This window comes from Engystomops pustulosus, chromosome 1 (genome assembly GCF_040894005.1).
Source record: "Engystomops pustulosus chromosome 1, aEngPut4.maternal, whole genome shotgun sequence".
NCBI lineage: Eukaryota > Metazoa > Chordata > Amphibia > Anura > Leptodactylidae > Engystomops > Engystomops pustulosus.
Window position 1 is genome coordinate 257,299,724 of NC_092411.1, and position 20,416 is coordinate 257,320,139.

The window sequence follows — 20,416 nt, forward strand, 5'->3', positions numbered from 1 at the left end:
ACACAGAGTTTATGATGATTAAGAGCACATAGTGCTCAAAACGCGTAGGCTCAGTCTCTGTCTTAATAAAGGATTACATTGTTTTAAAGAGGTGCAACAACTTTCCGTTACTCTGGATTGATAAAATTATAGAACATGAACAATAGACACATATGTGAACACAGTCAGCTGTTTAATCCACAAGAAATAAAACTAAAGCCACTTCTTAACTAAATTACATAAATCAAAAGTGCAGATGATGCTAGTAAACATTGAAGCACATTTACTAAGGGTTTTGCACCACTTTTCTGTCAGAATTTGCACGTTCTTCTCAGTGCAAACTGTTTGCACAGGTATTTAAGAAGTGTCTGCACCACATTTGTGTCGCAAACAACCATTAGTTGCACTAGTCATCACGCGACACAAATTTCTGTACTAATGGGGGCGCTCTGGTGCTCAGTCGGACTGTGTGCCCGATTTAACATGCAAAGACAGAATTGTGTTGCACGCCCCATGTTAAAGGTGCACCATATAAAAATATAAAAATAACCTACAAATATTTAAAGGGGTCTTAGCTAGAAAACTGGAATACAAATTCATATAAATCTGCCCCAGCATCTGATTGCCTCAGATTTCAGAATCTTTGAGTGAAGTATTCAGTAGGTATGGAAAGGTTACCGGAATCCTTTCAGAAACACTAATAATTAAAGAAGAAGAAAGGATCAGAAAAAAACGTACTGGGAAGCTTTTTTTCCTTAAAGGAAACCTCTCATCAGATTCGCTAATAACTAATAAAATGTTTATTATAGCCTTATACTGACTTGTATCCATGCCTTTTTTAGCTAATAAATGCATAGTTCCTATCCCTAGAAAATAAACTTTTTAAGCCCGCCTGGAACCATGCCAGAAGGAGCAGTGTGTCCAAAGGATGAGTGCTACATAAGGGAAGTGGGAAGGACACGAAGCAGGCATCAGGTGAGAGATATATAGTGACTGGCATGAAAAGCGCATGCTTTAGGGACACTCTGCTCCTTCTGGCAATGTTCCAGGAAGACTTACAGAGTTCATTTCCTGGGGATAAGAACTATGCATTTTATAGCCAAAAACAGCATGGACACAAGTTAGTATAGTGCTATGGAAAATCTGGTGACAGGTTCCTTGTTTCCAAAGCATATTACGTGTATCTGCTAAGAATGGGTCTCCTGGTAACATGTTCCCTTTAATGCAAAGTTATAGTATTAAAAGTATTAAATAAGGTTTTGGACTGGAATGAAACAGCTGGTCAATCATCTATGTTTACCTATGTATACAATATGTCTAAGATAGATAAGAAATGTTATGTGGCTTCTAGAATTTTCTCCTTCCTGTTCCTTCTCTTATCTTGTCTATCTTGTTTAATGATCAACTCTGCATTGTCAACCCCAGAATCCTCCATGCAGAAAAACAATGAAGTATTATTGCAATTTTCTTTTTAAACATGCCTGGTGTTACACCCTACCTGTTCGCTGTCAGTTTACTTATATAACTTGCTCTTTTCAATCATTACATGTTTGACATGTGAAAAAGTGTAATTTAATTTTAATAAAAAAAATTGATTTTGTTGGCTAAAGGTGCTCCAAGCAGAAAATATTATGCATTTCACTCCTATATATAAAAAATAAATTAAGTGAAATAATAAGTAAAACATGTTTTTATACTGTATACTGGTATATAATGTTATATACAGTACACTGCAATCCTAATTGCCATATATAAAAAGCAAACACTGCACAACTTATTAGCTACCAAAACATTATTTGTAGGAAACAGCAGTGATACTATGTATAAAAATACAATTTAACCTTCATGCAACTTTGCAGTGAAAAAATGCCAAAATTGCATGAAAATTCATTTTTGTGATTTAATTTTAAAAGTACATGTCTATACTCCATGCACAAACTGAACTCTCTGAAATGGCAAGATTTAAGATTTATACATGTGTACATTCACAGGTGCAGAATCTCCTCCTCTCACACACCTAGTCACCTCCATGCAACTTTGCATTGAAAAATGCAAAAATTCCAGGAAAATTCCATGTTGTGATTGAAATTTGTACTTCCTTTTAAAAAACTAAATTCCAACATGTCTATCTATTATTTATAGGGGCTGGTAAGTTCTACAGTAAAGAGTAGAAGCTCCTCTTTTCAGCCCTAAAAATAAAGGCCCTCATCCAATGTGTGATAAATCAGAGAACAAGTATTGTCTGTGATGGGAAAAAGAGTTCATATTACCTCTCCCTGCGGGTCAGCTATAAGTGAATATTTGCTGACGACAACAGAGCAAGGACCATATTAGATAGACTTAAGGAACTCCTTTCCCCTTAGATATCATTTTTGTTATTGGCCATACATATACAAATGTTATGGGGTCCTGTAGCAAAATATCCCAGCCCCCCATAATATTTTGTTATGATATTCATGATTTTTTTAAAGACCTCACATTACACCACACCCAAGTGCTTATATATTGATAAAAAATACTTGCTAAAGTGATACTTGATAAAAAATCTTACACTTGCAAAAAGTAAAGTCACACCATTTAGCTCAGTCCTCAGACTAACCTAATCTTAATCTGGTGGACTTGCAGTCGCACTTTCTAGAATGTACTGTCAAGAATGGCACCATTGTAGGTGGCTGCTTGTGCATCTGCTCCGGCTATATGGTCTTGTTAACCTGCACCGTACTGTACCTGTTTGTTTGCAACTACAGAACTAGCAACATTCAATGCGCCTCTAATAGTGTATGCATGTAACTGTAATGTCAAGCCTGTCTCTATGTGTAACAACTGCTGAAACAGTAGAGCAATAAAGTTGTATCATATTGTATATATTTCCCACATACAATACTAAGTTATAAAACTGTCTACCTACAGCCACCACTAGCGGGAGCTAAATATATACAAATTTCAACAGCTTTCACTGCACCCAATGGAAGCTGTAAAATGTGTATATTTTTTGCATTGAGCTTCCCTAGCGATGGAAATAAACCTATTAATGTTGAGGTACAGGACAAGATTAAGCAGAACTTCTTTCCCCCATAAGCCAAGAAGTCTGCCTAGGTGTAAGGTATGGTAACAGCTTCTAAAGTCTTAAAGGAAACCTACCACTACGGATCTACCTAATAAGTTAGATCCGGTGGAAGGTGCATCTAACGAATGTAAGGATAGCCCTTTTTAGGGCTAGTCCTTTACTCCCCTATATCTTTTCTAATCTTTAATCAGGGTAATATGCAAATTTTCTAAAGAGGCTAATGGGGCATGGAGTAACTGAAGCTGAGGCTATGCCACGTGGCTACTCCACGCCCCAGCATTCTCTTTGATCCTCCTACCCAGACATCTTCAGTTCACAGCTACAAGGAGCTGTGCACACTCTTCAATGAAGCCGGAGTTCTGCGCATGCACAGTAGCTCCGTCTTTGGAGCTGAGATCGAGAAGCCGCTGGCCTGTGTTTTGTACATGCACGGACGTGTGTGCGCAGCTCCTTGTAGCTGCGTGCTGAAGATGTCTGGGTAGGAGGATCAAAAAAGGGCTACTGGGGCGTCAAGTAGCCGCGCAGCGTAGCCTCAGCTCTGGCTACTCCATGCCCCAGTAGCCTCTTTAGAAAATTTGCATATTACTCTGATTAAAAATTAGAAAAGATAGACGGGAGTAAAGGATTAGCCCTAAAAAGGGCTATCCTTACATTTGTTAGATGCACCTACCACCGGATCTAACTTAATAGGTAAATTCGTAGTGGTAGGTTTCCTTTGAAGAGTAACTATAAAGATTTTTTATTTCCACAAATCAATAGCATTTGGGATGTTAAACATCTTTGCCTATTATCGTTGTTACCTAAATCCAGCAGTTCCTTTGCTATCTGCCTCAGATTATGTGAGTGCTACAAAGGCTGCATCCTCTGCCCGTGATGACAAGTCCTGGAGTCCATATTATAAACAAATCTACAAACTCTATAGACTCCTGAGAGGGAATGGGCTGCTGCTCCCTGCTCTCAGGGGAGGAAGTTATGTGACTGTGCTCTCTCTGTGTATATAGCAGAGCTGGATGTGTTCCAAGACTGTTGATACAGATGTCTCCTGCTCGGAAAAGTGAGGTACAAGATCTCCCCTGTCCCCTATCAGTCACTCCATCGCAGCCTGTGATTCTATAGAACTTTCTCTGTCTCACTCTCTGTACCTCATACTGCTCCCTTCCCCCACCTTCTCATTGGCAGTATCAGCTCTGTGCACATAAGCTATTAACCCTTAGTGCTCATACAGCAAGGGCTATAGACTGCATGTAACTGGTTTACTGATGATTTCTTGCACATATTAAATGGTCCCTGCTCCTCCACGTGATGTAAGCTGCCAGGCTGGTCACCATATACATCCCGCATGTGCTCTGTACATGTTCACTGCTCCTCCATGTGATGCAAGCTGCCAGGCTGGTCACCATATACATCCTGTATGTGCACTGTTCAGTGGATTTGCTTGTGGGAAACTAAAGGGATTTACTGCTTAATTACTTTGAGAGACAACACTAGGAATTATTGGATATGTGGGCAAGCTAACTGGTCTCAGCCTGAGGGCATAGACTGACAGACATTAGTCTCCGCCTACTTCACCTCTTGTGAGACAGATTTTTGTCAAATTTTTCAGAACAGAAAATGCCATAACTCTGAAAACAAAATGACGAGCAGCATAAAGTAGGCATCGTTCTGTTTGTTTATAAAGGGGGAGTCACATATAATAATTTGGTAAAATCACTGCAGCTTTACAGTTACACTTTAAATGACCAAGATTAGATGTATGTTACAGCCATTTACTGCAGAAGATTGCAGAGATGTGCTCAACTCCAGAGCCTAGTCCATGCCAACACTGTCCACATAACTTTAAGTAAAGAGTAATTTTTCCCTGAACATTGGGGCAGATTTATCAAGCAGTCTGAAAGTCAGAATATTTCCAGTTGCCCATGGCAACCAATCACAGCTCAGCTTTCATTTCACCAGTGCTCATGAATATTTTAAAGGGGAGCTGTGATTGGTTGCCATGGGCAACTGGAAATATTCTGACTTTCAGACTGCTTGATAAATCTGCCCCATTATGTTTTGTCCCTTTCATACACTAAGCTGTATCATGTTACCTTCCTCTCTGCATACATTACCTCATAGTTTATACGTGTGTACAGAGGTGGGTGGGGGACACACAACATGTTTTGATTTAAAAAAAACAAAATGAAAAACTTAAGGCATGCCTTCTTACCCTTAAAGTAAGACTTTATGTTCTACGACCAATAATATTCAATATCTTGGGATGTTCCCAGCAGTTATTTGCTACCCCGGGGCCATCCTTTCTGAGTACATATAATGACAGCTCTTTTGACATGGTGTTAAAAGCAATAGATTGCAGCTCATGCTGAAATAAAACATTCCTAACTATTGACTCAGGTAGTGAGTTTGCAGAACTGGGTGTGACTTATCGACATGCCTAGGTGAAAAAGAGAGAGAAACCTGTGCCCTGCCTCTACCAACAAGTATTATGTTCGGACAAAGTCTAAAAAGGAAGTAGGAAAAATGAAAAGGAAGAAACAGACGCCTCGTACTGGACATAATGTCAGGAAGGTTTGCACGACAGATATCTGTTCTAGACTATGAGGATATTGATAAGGGATTCGGACGTATACAATTACATTACACGTTCATTGCCTAAGGTAAGAGGGGAAGGTGTAGAAATTATAATATACAATATATCACATCTATTCTTTTGCTAAGTTTTATATATTAGATCAGCAATGAACTACAAAGCAACGTAGAAGATAACTGCAACTATGATCATTAGATTTCTATAAGGTTATTTTGTTTATTTCCTTCTCTATGAATGCTCCTCATATAATCAAAAATGCACAATTCCCCCTATTATGGGAATGTGAGTGATGTTAATCTAAGTACATTCACTCAAAGGGAAATTCTGGCATCCTATTAAGGACATTTTAAATAATTCACAGGACAATGTACAGGCGGTCCCCTACTTAAGGACACCCGACTTACAGACAACCCATAGTTACAGAAAGACCCTCTAATCTCTGGTGAAGCTCTCTGGTTGCTTTACTATAGTCCCAGATTGCAATCATCAGCTTTAAGGTGTCTGTAATGAAGCTTTATTGATAATCCTTGGTCCCATTACAGCAAAAAACGTTTAAACTCCAATTGTCACTGGGGCCAAAATTAGTTTGGTCTGGATCTACAATTATAAAATATACAGTTTTGACTTACATACAAATTCAACTTAAGAACAAACCTCCGGACCCTGTCTTGTACGTAACCTGGGGACTGCCTGTATTCTGATATTTTGAATTATTTCATGAAAAAGTACTAAATAAACCTATATATATGAGACAGTAAAAGGATTATGCAAAATAACATTGTGTTAGGCTCTGTCACCCTCTCACAATAAAAGAACATGATCTACTCTTTATTGTTTGGAACTATAACTGTTGTATCGTTGCTGTTGCTATGGTTTTTCATTGACACTGTAGTGATAGAAATACCCCCTGGCTACTGTTATCGAGTGATTGTATTGTACATGTTATGCCGTGTGCTACATACCTCCAGCTGAGAACCACAGCTCAATAGTTAGCTTGGAGGCCAGACACAATTTCAGTCCACCACTTCTCAGTTTTCACTTTTCTTATAGTCTCTTATAATAGTTGTCTCATTAAATCTATAATCATTAAAATTATTTCCATCTTATACTAAAGATATGCAGTTCACCAAATGTATCTATGTCTTACTTCCATTGATAAGTGGGGAATCCATAAGGTCTTCTACTGTATATATTGGGAGGGGCGCACCAACCCGATCTACTATGTATACTACTGTGTATTAACCAAATGTATTACGTTGGTCTTCTATGAGTATAAAGACATTATCTTAAGCAAAGAAGATCCTATATATTCATATTTTTTACTATATTATAAAACTGATCTTAAAAACCATGAAAATTTTACAAACTCCATAAGTCATGGTTGCATTGTAAATTTGTTCAAAGGAAATCTGCCACCAGTCTACTGGTGGTAGAGTGTCCCAATTAGGCTGCTTGTTCCGTCTTGGGGATGGGGAGACTGTTTTTTATATCAAGTCTTCTGGCATCTTTAATAATGAAATACATACTTTGTAAGACAGCTGGAGGTGCTCAGGCTGACGGCATCTGAGCGCCTCTCAGCTTCCCCAGGTTTTAATTTACGCACGGCTCCCACTGCAGGCCAGAGGGGGGTGTGTGCTCTCTCCTAGTTCCCCCGCCCAAAGGGGCCCAAAGAGTGCCAAGAAAATATTCCCCACACCTTGATACCACCACCACCAGCCTGAACCGTTGATACAAGGCAGGATGGATCCATGCTTTCATGTTGTTGACGCCAAATTCTGACCCTACCATCCGAATGTCGCAGCAGAAATCGAGACTCATCAGACCAGGCAACGTTTTTCCAATCTTCTACTGTTCAATTTCGATGAGCTTGTGCAAATTGTAGCCTCAGTTTCCTGTTCTTAGCTGAAAGGAGTGGCACCCGGTGTGGTCTTCTGCTGCTGTAGCCCATCTGCCTCAAAGTTCGACGTACTGTGCATTCAGAGATGCTCTTCTGCCTACCTTGGTTGTAACGGGAGGCGATTTGAGTCACTGTTGCCTTTCTATCAGCTCGAACCAGTCTGCCCATTCTCCTCTGACCTCTGGCATCAACAAGGCATTTCCGCCCACAGAACTGCCGCTCACTGGATGTTTTTTTCTTTTTTCGGACCATTCTCTGTAAACCCTAGAGATGGTTGCGCGTGAAAATCCCAGTAGATCAGCAGTTTCTGAAATACTCAGACCAGCCCTTCTGGCACCAACAACCATGGCACGTTCAAAGGCACTCAAATCACCTTTCTTCCCCATACTGATGCTCGGTTTGAACTGCAGGAGATTGTCTTGACCATGTCTAAATGCCTAAATGCACTGAGTTGCCACCATGTGATTGGCTGATTAGAAATTAAGTGTTAACGAGCAGTTGGACAGGTGTACCTAATAAAGTGAGTATATATATATATATATATATATGTGCTCGATCAGCACTGCTATGGGACTTAATCTTAAATGGGACGCCTTAATCTTTTGCCATAAGTTATGGTTTTTTTGGAGGAAGGAAGTTCCACTTATTAAGTTTTCTATTTATCAATGGAAGACTTTATATAATATTTGGCTACAATTGTTTCAGTTATAGCCATTGAGAACATAAGACTCTATCTTTGTAATTGGTTTGGTACATTATTAACCTCATAAAAACTGCACAGTGCCAATTTGACAGTCTCCCCAGTAACATTGTAACACCTCCTATTAAACATTTTTAAGTGCTCTGAGTATTTGTCATGTCGTGGCAGGTCTCTTGGTCAGAGCTGAAACACAGCTAGATGAATAAAATAAGGTTCAGTTGGTTTTAGGTTTTCACTTCTAAATAGTATTTATACTGTATAAATTTGGATTCACTGTTTATTGGATGTAACGTACTTCATCCGCTTTTGTTTTGGTGTGGAAATAAAATGTAGTAACATTTTTGAAATACAATAATAGAAAAAAGGGTTTTCTGGGGTTAAGAAATGCTATAATTCATGGAAGAGTAACAGAAACTACCTTGAATGGAAGGTAAATAAAGAAAACTATACAGATGCACGAGCACCTGGGTATGATAAATATCCCCCATTATGTATGTATCAGAAGGAAAAACTTGTTTACAACTGACCACCTAAAATCATTTATTAATACAACAACCTTCCTTTCTTCTAGGTGTTTATGTCTCACATGAAAGATCTCAAAAATTGATTCATCTACCAGTTATGCATATGCTAATTTCAGAATTTCATAATGGCCTCCAACAAGGAAAACAAATATCCAGTCGACCAAATGCTAAGTGACATTCATTTGGAAATTTATCACACTCTCTTCAGAATATTAGGCTACAGAACAGTTTCAGACTGTGTACGATTGAATCATGACACATTGCAGGAAATGGGAGTCTCACTTACTGGACATAGAAAGAGAATCCTGAGAAAGATACAAGAGGAACTCGAGAAGGAACGTGGTGATCTTGAATATCCTAATAGTGGAAAGCAAAAGACTGATGGAGGAATCTTGCAACCTGACAATGGAGACGGCACCACGACTGGTAATGAGGGCAATGCTACAGATTCTAAATTCAATTATCTCTCAATGGCACATAATGCATCTACACTGGATCATGGGATACCCCAAAAAAATGAGAATGGAATTTCTTTTCATTTAGAACTCAATGGGCAAGAAAAATCCCCAGAATCATCAGGTGAAAGTTATGATAAAACACTGGACTGTACTGAAAAACAGGATTCTGCAAACTTTTTTGAGTTCCAAGGACCAATGATTGACAATGAATTATACAAAGAAGTGAATCATGATGGCACAAAGAAAACTCAAATGAAGACAGGTCCTACAAGATCATTCATTCTAAGGAACAGACCTGTCCCAGATTTACCCATTTCTGCCAGTAATTCATCTAATAATGTGTAAGTCTTTATGTTTTTTGTCTTTATGTAAAACATTAGATTGTAAACTACTTATACTGTATATACAGGCGGTCCCCTACTTAAGAACACTCGACTTACATACAACCCATAGTTACAAACGGACCTCTGGATATTGGTAATTTATTGTACTTTAGTCCTAGGCTACAATAATCAGCTGTAACAGTTATCACAGGTGTCTGTAATGAAGCTTTAGTGTTAATCCTGATTCTTATGACAACCCAACATTTTTAAAATCCAATTGTCACAGAGGCCAAAAAAGCTCTGTCTGGGATTACAATGATAAAATATACAGTTCCGACTTACATACAAACTCAACTTAAGAACAAACCTACAGACCCTATCTTGTATGTAACCCGGGGACTGCCTGTATATATATATATATATATATATATATATATATATATATATATATATATACCCTGTTTACCTGAAAATATGACACACCCCAAAAATAAGACCCACTGCAATTCTTTTTTAGAAAGATAAGGCCGCCCCTGAAAATAATAACCTATTGGAGGTCAGCTCCTCCCACACTGTACATTAGTATAAGTAGATCATTTAGATACTACAAGAGATTGTGACATGGACAGGAAGTGCAATTGCTAAACCATACAAGGAGTTATAAGGACATTAGAGAACTTATTGACATAACGGTCCTTGAATAAAAAATGTTGCTTTTTATCTATCATTGATTGATGAACATACAGTAGAAATAGAGTCACAAGACTTTATTGATGGAATTCAAATTTTTATGCTGATACATATGATGGCATGGCTACCTAGCTTGTGTACATAACATGTAGGAAATGTACACAAATGTAGCCCAAATTTTGTCCTTTTCCCCAACTTCTTCAAAAGTAAATTATCAAAATGACTGAAATCTAAACCAGCTGTGAGTCCAAAGAGATTAAATTTTATTGACTTAACCCCTTCCCGACACGCAGGCCGAGCCCTCTCCACAGCCGCGAGCGGTGCTAGCAATGCTGCCGGCGGCTTCAAAAAGATGGCCACCATCTTGCCGCGGTTCGTAGCTCCCCGATGACGTCACGGGGAGCGGCGATCCATCGCCATGGTAGCCTCGGGTGTTCCGAATACCCGAGGCTACTTCGTTTTAACCCATGCATTACAATGTGCTAATTGAACATTGTAATGAATGGGGAGTAAAATCCACATATACTGCCATACAGTAGTATGGCAGTATATGATAGGATGAATCAGACTACCTAGGGTTAGATTACCCTAGGGAGTCTGAAAAATAGTAAAAGTAAAAATAAGTTTAAAAAAAATTATAATAAAAAAAACTCAAAATTAAAATCACCCCCCTTTCCCTAGTACTGATATAAATATAAATAAACAGTAAAAATCCTAAACATATTAGGTATCACCGCGTCCGAAAATGCCCAATCTATCAAAATATAATAACGGTTTTTCACTGCGTTTAACCCCGTAACGGAAAATAGCGTCCAAAGTCGAAAATGACTTTTTTTGCCATTTTGAAAAATATAAAAAAATTAATAAAAAGTGATCAAAAGGTCGCACTAACCCAAAAATTATAGCAATGAAAACGCCATCAAAATTTGCAAAAATGACACTACCCACTGCTCCGTACACTAAAGTATGAAAAAGTTATTGGCGCCAGAAGATGGCAAAATAAAAAAAAATATTTTGTACAGGAGGTTTTAATTTTTTTAAATGTATGAAAACATTATAAAACCTGTACAAATTTGGTATTCACGTGTCGCACCAACCCAAAGAATAAAGTAGACATGTCATTTAGGATGCAGAGTGAAAGCTGTAAAATCCAAGCCCAAAAGAAAACGTCGCAAATGTGGTTTTTCACCATTTTCACTGCATTTGGAATTTTTTTCTTGCTTCCCAGTGCACGCCATGGAATATTAAATACCGTCACTATGAAGTGAAATTTGTTATGCAGAAAATAAGCCATAACGCAGCTCTTTAAGTGGAAAAATTAAAAAGTTATAGATTTTTGAAGTTGGTGAGTGAAAAATGGAAGTGGAATAACTAAAAAAGGCCAAGTCGTTAAGGGGTTAAACTATCTGACTATTGTAATGCAGTGAAGGCATGGCTAGGATGGGCTGAAGACAGGGAGCCCTGAGGCTTAATCTTTTTCCTAGCTCTCCCTACCTAGTTGCCCAGCCTACTGTAAGCGGTAACAAGTTGTCAACATTTTCTTCTTTCAAACATAGAGAAAAGACTGGGCAATACAAATATTAGTCAACAGAAACTGGTCAAGAGGACAAATAAGTACCAAATCTAAAGGCAAATAGATGGTCAGAAAACAGGTAAATGGTCAATAAATCCATAATATAGAAGTCAAGATAAATGCCATCAGTTCCAAATAAGAATTTTAGCGAGCACAGATGGTTTAGCAGGCAATCCATATATGAAAAGTCTGAGTCCCAGTCCAGAAGTTGATTGTAGAGGTTCTCACACATCTAGGCAAATCAGACCAACAGGGGAGAAGTTTGAGGGGAGGAACAATCTGTGCACCCAGCTGTGGTGGAAATAAATGAAGTCAGGCATGAAATAAAGGAGTGTTCAGACTTGTGAGGACAAAATGTATTCCAAGAATAAAATGACACTTATCAGAATAACTTCGACCATATTTAAAGGACAGGGATGTCTTTTACAACCAAACAGGCACAGATGTTCCATCTATATAATAATTTGTCAAAATCATCATGAAGTTTTCTTCATCTAAATTCTTGATTGCAAAACAACTGAAAAGTCTTACTGTTTAATGTGTTTATTTCTTAACCTCCTTCTGCTGTTTTCTGCTAACAACCCACAATATCTAAAATTCGGCTGCTATTTTGTTCTGCAATTCACATTTACAGACACACAATTCTCTTATGATTCATAATTTCTCATGCTATATTACAGAAAATGATTATTTTCATAGCCTACTAAAGCTCTCCGAAAATAATAGCAAATTGTACTTTACAAAAAGCTATTTGAGAACAATTCAATAGGTTGATGCATTTCTATATAAAGAGCATTGGCACAAGGAGAAGCATTCAAGCATCATATCAAGGGGCAAAATGGACAGATGTGCTAGTCAAAGCAATCTAAGGGTCCGGTTACCATCATGTTACCAATTTGTGATAAAATACATTATTTAAAAATAAGCCAATAATTCACTAAAACAAATGTTACTCCTGTATATTACAGATCACTGAACTTATATGATAATGATATGATCATGATATTCCAATACAACTGGGATCATTGTGGTATTAACAGGTCCCTAAGTGCTAAGATCATACCTTACACTGGACAGTACGCTGGGTGGTAACTTTGAGTGTGGCTGCATCTGGGCCAAGCAGCCTTAGGGGGCCATAAGCCACTGTCTTCCCCATACATGAGACTATTAAGAGTTTACAAAGGGCCAAGCAGCTTCAAGTTACACCACTGACAATACTTCCCTGAATAATGCAACTATACGTACGTATCATACTATAGTGTGGGCTTCATATGCAAATTATTTTAATGTCAAATTTCCTTTTTTTTAAGCTATCCAAAAGGAAGTGTAACATCCGACTCCTATATAGGAGGAATATCAGCCCAGAGCTTTGGAAAAGGTAAGTTACTATATAATAAGTCTCAATTTGCTGTATATCTATGCAAATGAAAAGGCAAGGAGAAAAGTGCATCTTTTCATTTGTGTGTGACATTTTGGTGTAAAACAACGCTCCTGTATATGAGTGCAGTAGCAGGAGCATGATTGTATACAAAAATGTCACACACAAATTGATGCTGTATAAAAACAGAAGTCGGCAGTGACAAGAACAGGAGCTGGAGAGGTAAATAAGAATTTTTTTAAAGACCTCCCAACCATATATTTAAAAATACTTATACCCCGACAATCAACTATAAAACTTGCTCTACGCGCTCTTTACTGATTTATCTTTTAGCTCTCATACTACTTTACATATGCTAGCTATTTCATGCTTATCTGCCTCGGGCATTTTTTACTATACTGCCGACAGACGTAAAGGCTCGTCCAGATGTCTGAAATGCCACCTACATTGAGATCATACATGCAACTCCTGTCCAGAGGGCATACAGGATTCCCCTCTATGATACGAAATAGAGAACTGATAAACGACAGTCTTCCAGGTCCAACTTTGACTTTGAAGTTAGAATTGCGTACTACTTTTTGTTTGTTTCAACTACTTTAGTTGTTTTCAACACATAATAGATTTACTAAGAGTAATGGCCCAAATTGTTGAAACTGAAAGCACCAATTTTTTTCTGGTGCACCAAGTTTAAGTGGCATGCAACACATACACTCACCGGCCACTTTATTAGGTACACCTGTCCAACTGCTCATTAACACTTAATTTCTAATCAGCCAATCACATGGCATGCATTTAGGCATGTAGACATGGTCAAGACAATCTCCTGCAGTTCAAACTGAGCATCAGTATGGGGAAGAAAGGTGATTTGAGTGCCTTTGAACGTAACATGGTTGTTGGTGCCAGAAGGGCTGGTCTGAGTATTTCAGAAACTGCTTATCTACTGGGATTTTCACGCACAACCATCTCTAGGGTTTACAGAGAATGGTCCGAAAAAGAAAAAACATCCAGTGAGCGGCAGTTCTGTGGGCGGAAATGACTTGTTGATGCCAGAGGTCAGAGGAGAATGGGCCGACTGGTTCGAGCTGATAGAAAGGCAACAGTGACTCAAATCCTCACCCGTTACAACCAAGGTAGGCAGAAGAGCATCTCTGAATGCACAGTACGTCGAACTTTGAGGCAGATGGGCTACAGCAGCAGGAGACCACACCGGGTGCCACTCCTTTCAGCTAAGAACAGGAAACTGAGGCTACAATTTGCACAAGCTCATCGAAATTGGACAGTAGAAGAAACGTTGCCTGGTCTGATGAGTCTCGATTTCTGCTGCAACATTCGGATGGTAGGGTCAGAATTTGGCGTCAACAACATGAAAGCATGGATCCATCCTGCCTTGTATCAATGGTTCATGCTGGTGGTGGTGGTGTCATGGTGTGGGGAATATTTTCTTGGCACTCTTTGGGCCCCTTGGTACCAATCGAGCATCGTTGCAACGCCACAGCCTTTCTGAGTATTGTTGCTGACCATGACCATCCCTTTATGACAATGTCTGATGGCTACTTTCAGCAGGATAATGCGCCATGTCATAAAGCTGGAATCATCTCAGACTGGTTTCTTGAACATGACAATGAGGTCACTGTACTCAAATGGCCTCCACAGTCACCAGATCTCAATCCAATAGAGCATCTTTGGGATGTGGTGGAACAGGAGATTCGCATCATGGATGTGCAGCCGACAAATCTGCGGCAACTGTGTGATACCATCATGTCAATATGGACCAAAATCTCTGAGGAGCTTCCAGCACCTTGTTGAATCTATGCCACGAAGAATTGAGGCAGTTCTGAAGGCAAAAGGGGGTCCAACCCGTTACTAGCATGGTGTACCTAATAAAGTGGCCGGTGAGTGTATATGTCAAACTTCCGTCATAATTGCACACAATAGTTGCGCAAACACTACATGGATACATGTGCAATCAGTATTGTAAATTTTAAACATTCTAATTTTTATAATAACAAATATGGAAATGCTCACCTACCACAAAATGTGGAGATAATTGGGTTCTAGACACTAACCCTTGTATAGTAGGGTAAATGAGATATAAGTATAAAACAGCTGATAATGATGTTTCTGCAACACCAAAAACCTCACGTACTAGCAAAACAATATGGGGGAGAGCCCACATATGATAGTGGCCACAACCCTTGTGTCCTGCCATAGATAGGCTTAGGCTTTTTGAGGTATCCAATGGGCGATGCAGCCGCCGTGCCCAACCTTTCTGTTTAGGTGCAAGCTTTGGCACAAATTGAGTCCAGTCCCACCCTGCTCTATGTGCTATGACTTTTGATAGTATTTTGCCACTTTTTATGCAACCCCCATAGCCAATGCTACTTTAATGAATCTGATGGCAGTGTAAATCCAAAGATAGACATAGAAGTGGCACAAAGAGTTTGCATAATAATAAATTATTCATAATGACATTCACTTGCGGTGCCCATGCAACAATCAAAGAGTTGATCCAAAGGTTCCACCTGATATTAATATGTTGGTCCTAATCATACTTGCTGTAAAATATTACATGCAACATAACCAAACGGATCCTTCCAATAAGGAGTTGTTCAATGCAGAAGATTAGTAGTGATAATTATTGGACAGTGTGTAATCAAAAATAAGCGGAGTTGAATAATGTTGCTCTTAGTACGACTTACTTGTCCAGTATATGATAAATGGTGATGGCAATAATAATATAACCAGGCTGGAATGATACTCTAATATACGATAGGACTCCTTTAAATCTGTCACACTATCGGCACTTCTATGTCAGCATATATCCAAAGTGTGTGCCTCTACTGCTACATATTACACCAATTTGTATGGTTATGTTGCATATGATGTTGTACAGCAAGTATGATTGCAATCTGATTTTAGCATTTTCAAAAAGTTTTGTGATGGGAAAGGCATATCGGTCTTCAGATTTTATCCTGAATATGGCAATGGTCTGGTAATATGCTTGTTCACTGGGAAGGCAAAAACTGGTTCTGTGTTATATAAATTAGTGGAGAACTCTCCTTAAAGGATATCTACCATTTCTTTTCATGCATTGTGAACCAAACATGCCTTGAACCAAACATGCTGTAGCTACATTGATGCAGAAACACATCTTGATCAGAGGGGTTTTGCTGAAAAAACAATCATAAAAAATATGATAATGAGGCTGTGTTGCTCCTGTAGCTGCCCCGGCGCTTCTCCTTACCCTAATTATGCACAGCTTCAGAGAGTGATATTTTCACTGTGTTGTCCTGGCAGAAGTAATCAATTGCTGAACCATCCTCCAGCTGCTGTGTACGAGTCATCCAGCTCAGATTGATTAATCTTGTCTGGACAGTATAGGAGGCTCAGTGAAACACAGCAGTCATTATGCACACAACTTTTTCCAAAGTTCTGAATGTAATAATTGTTTTTGAGCAAAACTACTCGGATCAGAGATTAAATAAGATTTGTTTCTGCATCAGTGCAGCTACAGCATTCTCAAGGTATATTTGGTTCACAATGCATAAAAAGAAATAATAGATTTCCTTTAACTATCTGACTATCAAAGTCAATGCTGTATGTTGTGCCATTAACTAAAGAATATGTTATTTATTAATAAGGCTACAGGGACATAACACGATATATAGATGTATATAGAATATAGTTATAATGGATGCAGATTCGTGGGGTACTGTATAGGAGCATCACAATACTGTTCTATAGGACTATTTAAATATGGCATGTTTAATTTCCTAGATTGGGTTAGAATGGGTTATATAGTGTCCTAATTTAGATTCTGTTAATTTTTAGCAGTTTCAAATATATCATGAGTGTGACTGTTTATTATAATTAATGCAGAACAATCTGGAGATGAAAACTTCCCCCCTATCTCGCCATATGAAGAGACATTCTTTTTCAGAGATTCCGAGAACACAAAGGTATGTGAAAGCTTATACGTCAATGCAAATCAACTACAATAATAGAAAACCGGAAAACAATACATTTTTTGTTATATGAGATCTAATTAAAACTAAATGTATGTGGTTAAAATAGCTAAAGATCGCCTGGGGGTGAATTCTCAAAAGAGAAAGTAAGAGAACAGATGAAATATTTCCTTTACACATACAAGTATGTGACAAAGGTGATTTATCTTATAGATTATTCTTATGAAAAATCTGAGGTGGTTGTTTTTTCTCATTGTATCCTTGTCATGCTGCACCTTTCTCTTCTTCCATTACTGCCTACTATGATATCATTTGGCTTGGTTCCTGAAAATAGAGTTGTCTAGAAATTGCTGGTGTAGAAAGCATATCATAATGCCCATTTGTAAGCAAAAAAATGCTTAAAATATCATTCCCACAAGAGATGTGGAGTTGTCACCGGCTCCACGTTTCTCCAGAGTTGGCCTGAAGAAGACGTCGTTAAGGCGTTGAACTGTATAGTCTTTTTACCAATAATCACTGAATTTACTTCTCAATTTGAACAATTGGGACCAATGAAGACCCCTACCCTGTAGTGCGCCACTACCCCTCGTTATTTTTCCACCATTATCCCTAAGGGTAAAACAGAAGAGTTAGACTAGGACTAGTCTTATGCTGCACCAGAGTCGTCAAAGTGTTTCATGGTGGATGATAATCTGGTGAAGTTAAAGATTATGCAAGCCAATACCTGGGACGATGACGCAAGCCGAGACTTGGGACCAGAGTCTAAGTGGTACCCAGTTTTCACCAAAGCCCGCTGCAAAGCAGGTTGGACTTGCTACAGCATGGTACCACCAGGTCGTTCCACAGGTGTGAATTTGTCCACGGTGGCAGCAAGGGCAAGGTACAGAATCATCAGACAAACTTGTGGTCAGGACACTCGGGAGGTCGAGACAGGCAGTACAGGATCAATGTCAGGAACAAGGCAGGAAGTCAGGGCAGGAGGAGCAGGATCAGAGTCAAACACAAAACCAGGGTCATAACAGGAAATCCAAACACTAGCGCGTACTGTATCGCGGGAGCCGCAGAGACCGCCGCTGGAGCCGGGAGAGGTGAGATACCTTGCAGGGAAGATCTGGAGGCATCAGGAGGAACACAGGTGCATCTGCGACCCAGGGAATGGGTTGCAGGGGCACTCGTGCCCATGACACATTTGCATAATTTTTGGTAAACTGATTTTTTCCCTCCAGGAGGCCACATCCTTTGTTTCAGAGACCATAATTTCATACTAGTTGTAAAATTGTCTTAAACATGTTGTAAACCCTTCATGTGGGGCAGACCACTTTTGGTACAAATCACAGCAGAATTCTGTAAATCTTCCCCAGTGTCATACATGTGGAAGGAAGTCAGTAGGGGTATTTGTCATGACTTGTACAATGTTGTCTTGCATTTAAGCTAAGAATACATAGAACTGTGGCATTTTCCCACCATCACAACATCTCCACACCAAGTGGGCAATCTGACGCCTCTGAGAATATTCAATGTTACATGTGTGGGATTATGGTTCAGATTGTGAGAACACAATGGGGCACATTTACTTAGCAGCCTGCAACAGAATTATGGCGTAGACTACACATAAATACATGTGCAAAAAAGTTGCCCATGTATTTATGAAGTGTCTGTGCCAGTATTGTTTAACGACTGCGCTATTCATGCCACAACACAATCCTGTGCACAGAAAGGGACATTCCGGTGCATACTTGCACCTACCATCACATTAATGTTGGCAAGTCAGACAGAAACGTAGCATACTCCCTTTTGTACTGAGAATTTTTTTGGTGCACACAATTCCTATACTTCGGGCACCTGCAGCATGCACCATATTCATGAAAACTGAGCTCAGGTCTTCATGAATGTGTCATCTGCTGCACGATAGTAAGGCTAAGTGTACAGTTCCTGACCCAATGCAACAGTTCCTGACCCATTGCAATCTTAAAGAGTAACTTTCATTTCAAAATTAAAAAAAATATATATATAGTTCAGGTTAATATGATAAAAGAAACATATCTAACAGAGGAAAAAGCCTCTGTTTTCTCTTATCAGCTTTTATCCAGTCTAGTCAACTCCTTACATCCATCTTCATTAAGGGGAGAAGTAGTTAGGAGCAGCCATACACAGAGTTTTTGAAGATAAACGTATGGCATCTGTTTCACCAGAAGTTAATTCACATCTATATTTCCTAGTACTGTAAAAAACCTGTTCGAATATTGCTATAAGTTTGACGTAAATTTGCTAAACATTGATTTCATCCGACTCAGTCCCCCTGTCCCCTTCCCCACCTAATAGATATACCATTCAAAGTAAAATCCATCTTCATTCGAAACAGTTTTGACCAATGAACTGAGCAGTTTAGCATGCAGGGCAGGGGCTAATAACCTGTGTGTGTGATGTTAGTAACAGCAGATCAATTACAAAGGCATTTATATTCCAGGATTGTAGCTAGTGAAGCACTAGGGGTCTACTCAAACTGATTCATTATTTGATCTCTGCATTCAAATTACTTTGTGGACCCTCCCTTCCACTGTAATATCTAAAGAGAAGCTTCTACTGCTCTTACTCAGAGCAGGGGGAGGAGTAAATTGAGTCATAACTGACTTATTATAAATTAAATTCAATGCTCAAGAACATAATAGATCATACTAGATTATCTAGTCAGATATGTTTTCTGTACTACGGACATAGGGAAGGATTATCTTGACCTGTGTTCTCCAATTTAGCTAATATAAAGTAAAGCATGTCCCAATCAAATATATGTATATTGCTGGATATATAATATAAAGGAAGCTATTTAGTTCTCTTCTCTTTCTTTAACTAAGTGTAGTGGGTGGAAACATATGTGCAAACATATCTTTGTGGCCATGGTGAGAAGTCTAAATACAGAGAAAACGAAGTTGGCAAATATGTAAATGGTGACTCACTAGAATATAGAATAGAAAGTGTTCCGTAAACTGTTTTTACACCTTTCCCTTGTCCTGATTGACTGCTTCATTTTTGACACCCTCTCCTGAAGTGATTGTAGATCACCTTGCTAATGTCAGTGCCTACAGCATGAGAAATACTTCACATTTTCCATCCATTCCAGTGCAACATCAAACGTGCTAAAAATGACCTTAGGAAACTGTAGGGCAGAATTTGCTGAAAAGAGCCAAGCATTTGTAAGACCACCTACTGGGCACTTGAAGTCTCATTTGCATACCGGATTTTGTTTTTTTTATTGCAATAAGCACTGTCCTTGATCA

At 38.9% G+C, this 20,416-nt stretch overlaps 1 protein-coding gene across 3 annotated transcripts in view; it reads left to right on the top strand.

The window, feature by feature from the left end:
* Positions 1–5,472: 5,472 nt before the first annotated feature.
* ARAP2 (ArfGAP with RhoGAP domain, ankyrin repeat and PH domain 2) overlaps positions 5,473–20,416 on the top strand; it is a 171,035-nt gene continuing 156,091 nt past the window's right edge. For all 3 annotated transcript variants that reach the window (XM_072125916.1, XM_072125929.1, XM_072125925.1), the window contains exons 1-4: positions 5,473–5,700; positions 8,802–9,553; positions 13,109–13,176; positions 17,056–17,135. In XM_072125916.1, coding sequence (XP_071982017.1) covers positions 8,880–9,553; positions 13,109–13,176; positions 17,056–17,135 — 822 coding nt within the window. In that variant the 5' untranslated portion in view covers positions 5,473–5,700; positions 8,802–8,879. The remainder of the gene's footprint in view (positions 5,701–8,801; positions 9,554–13,108; positions 13,177–17,055; positions 17,136–20,416) is intronic.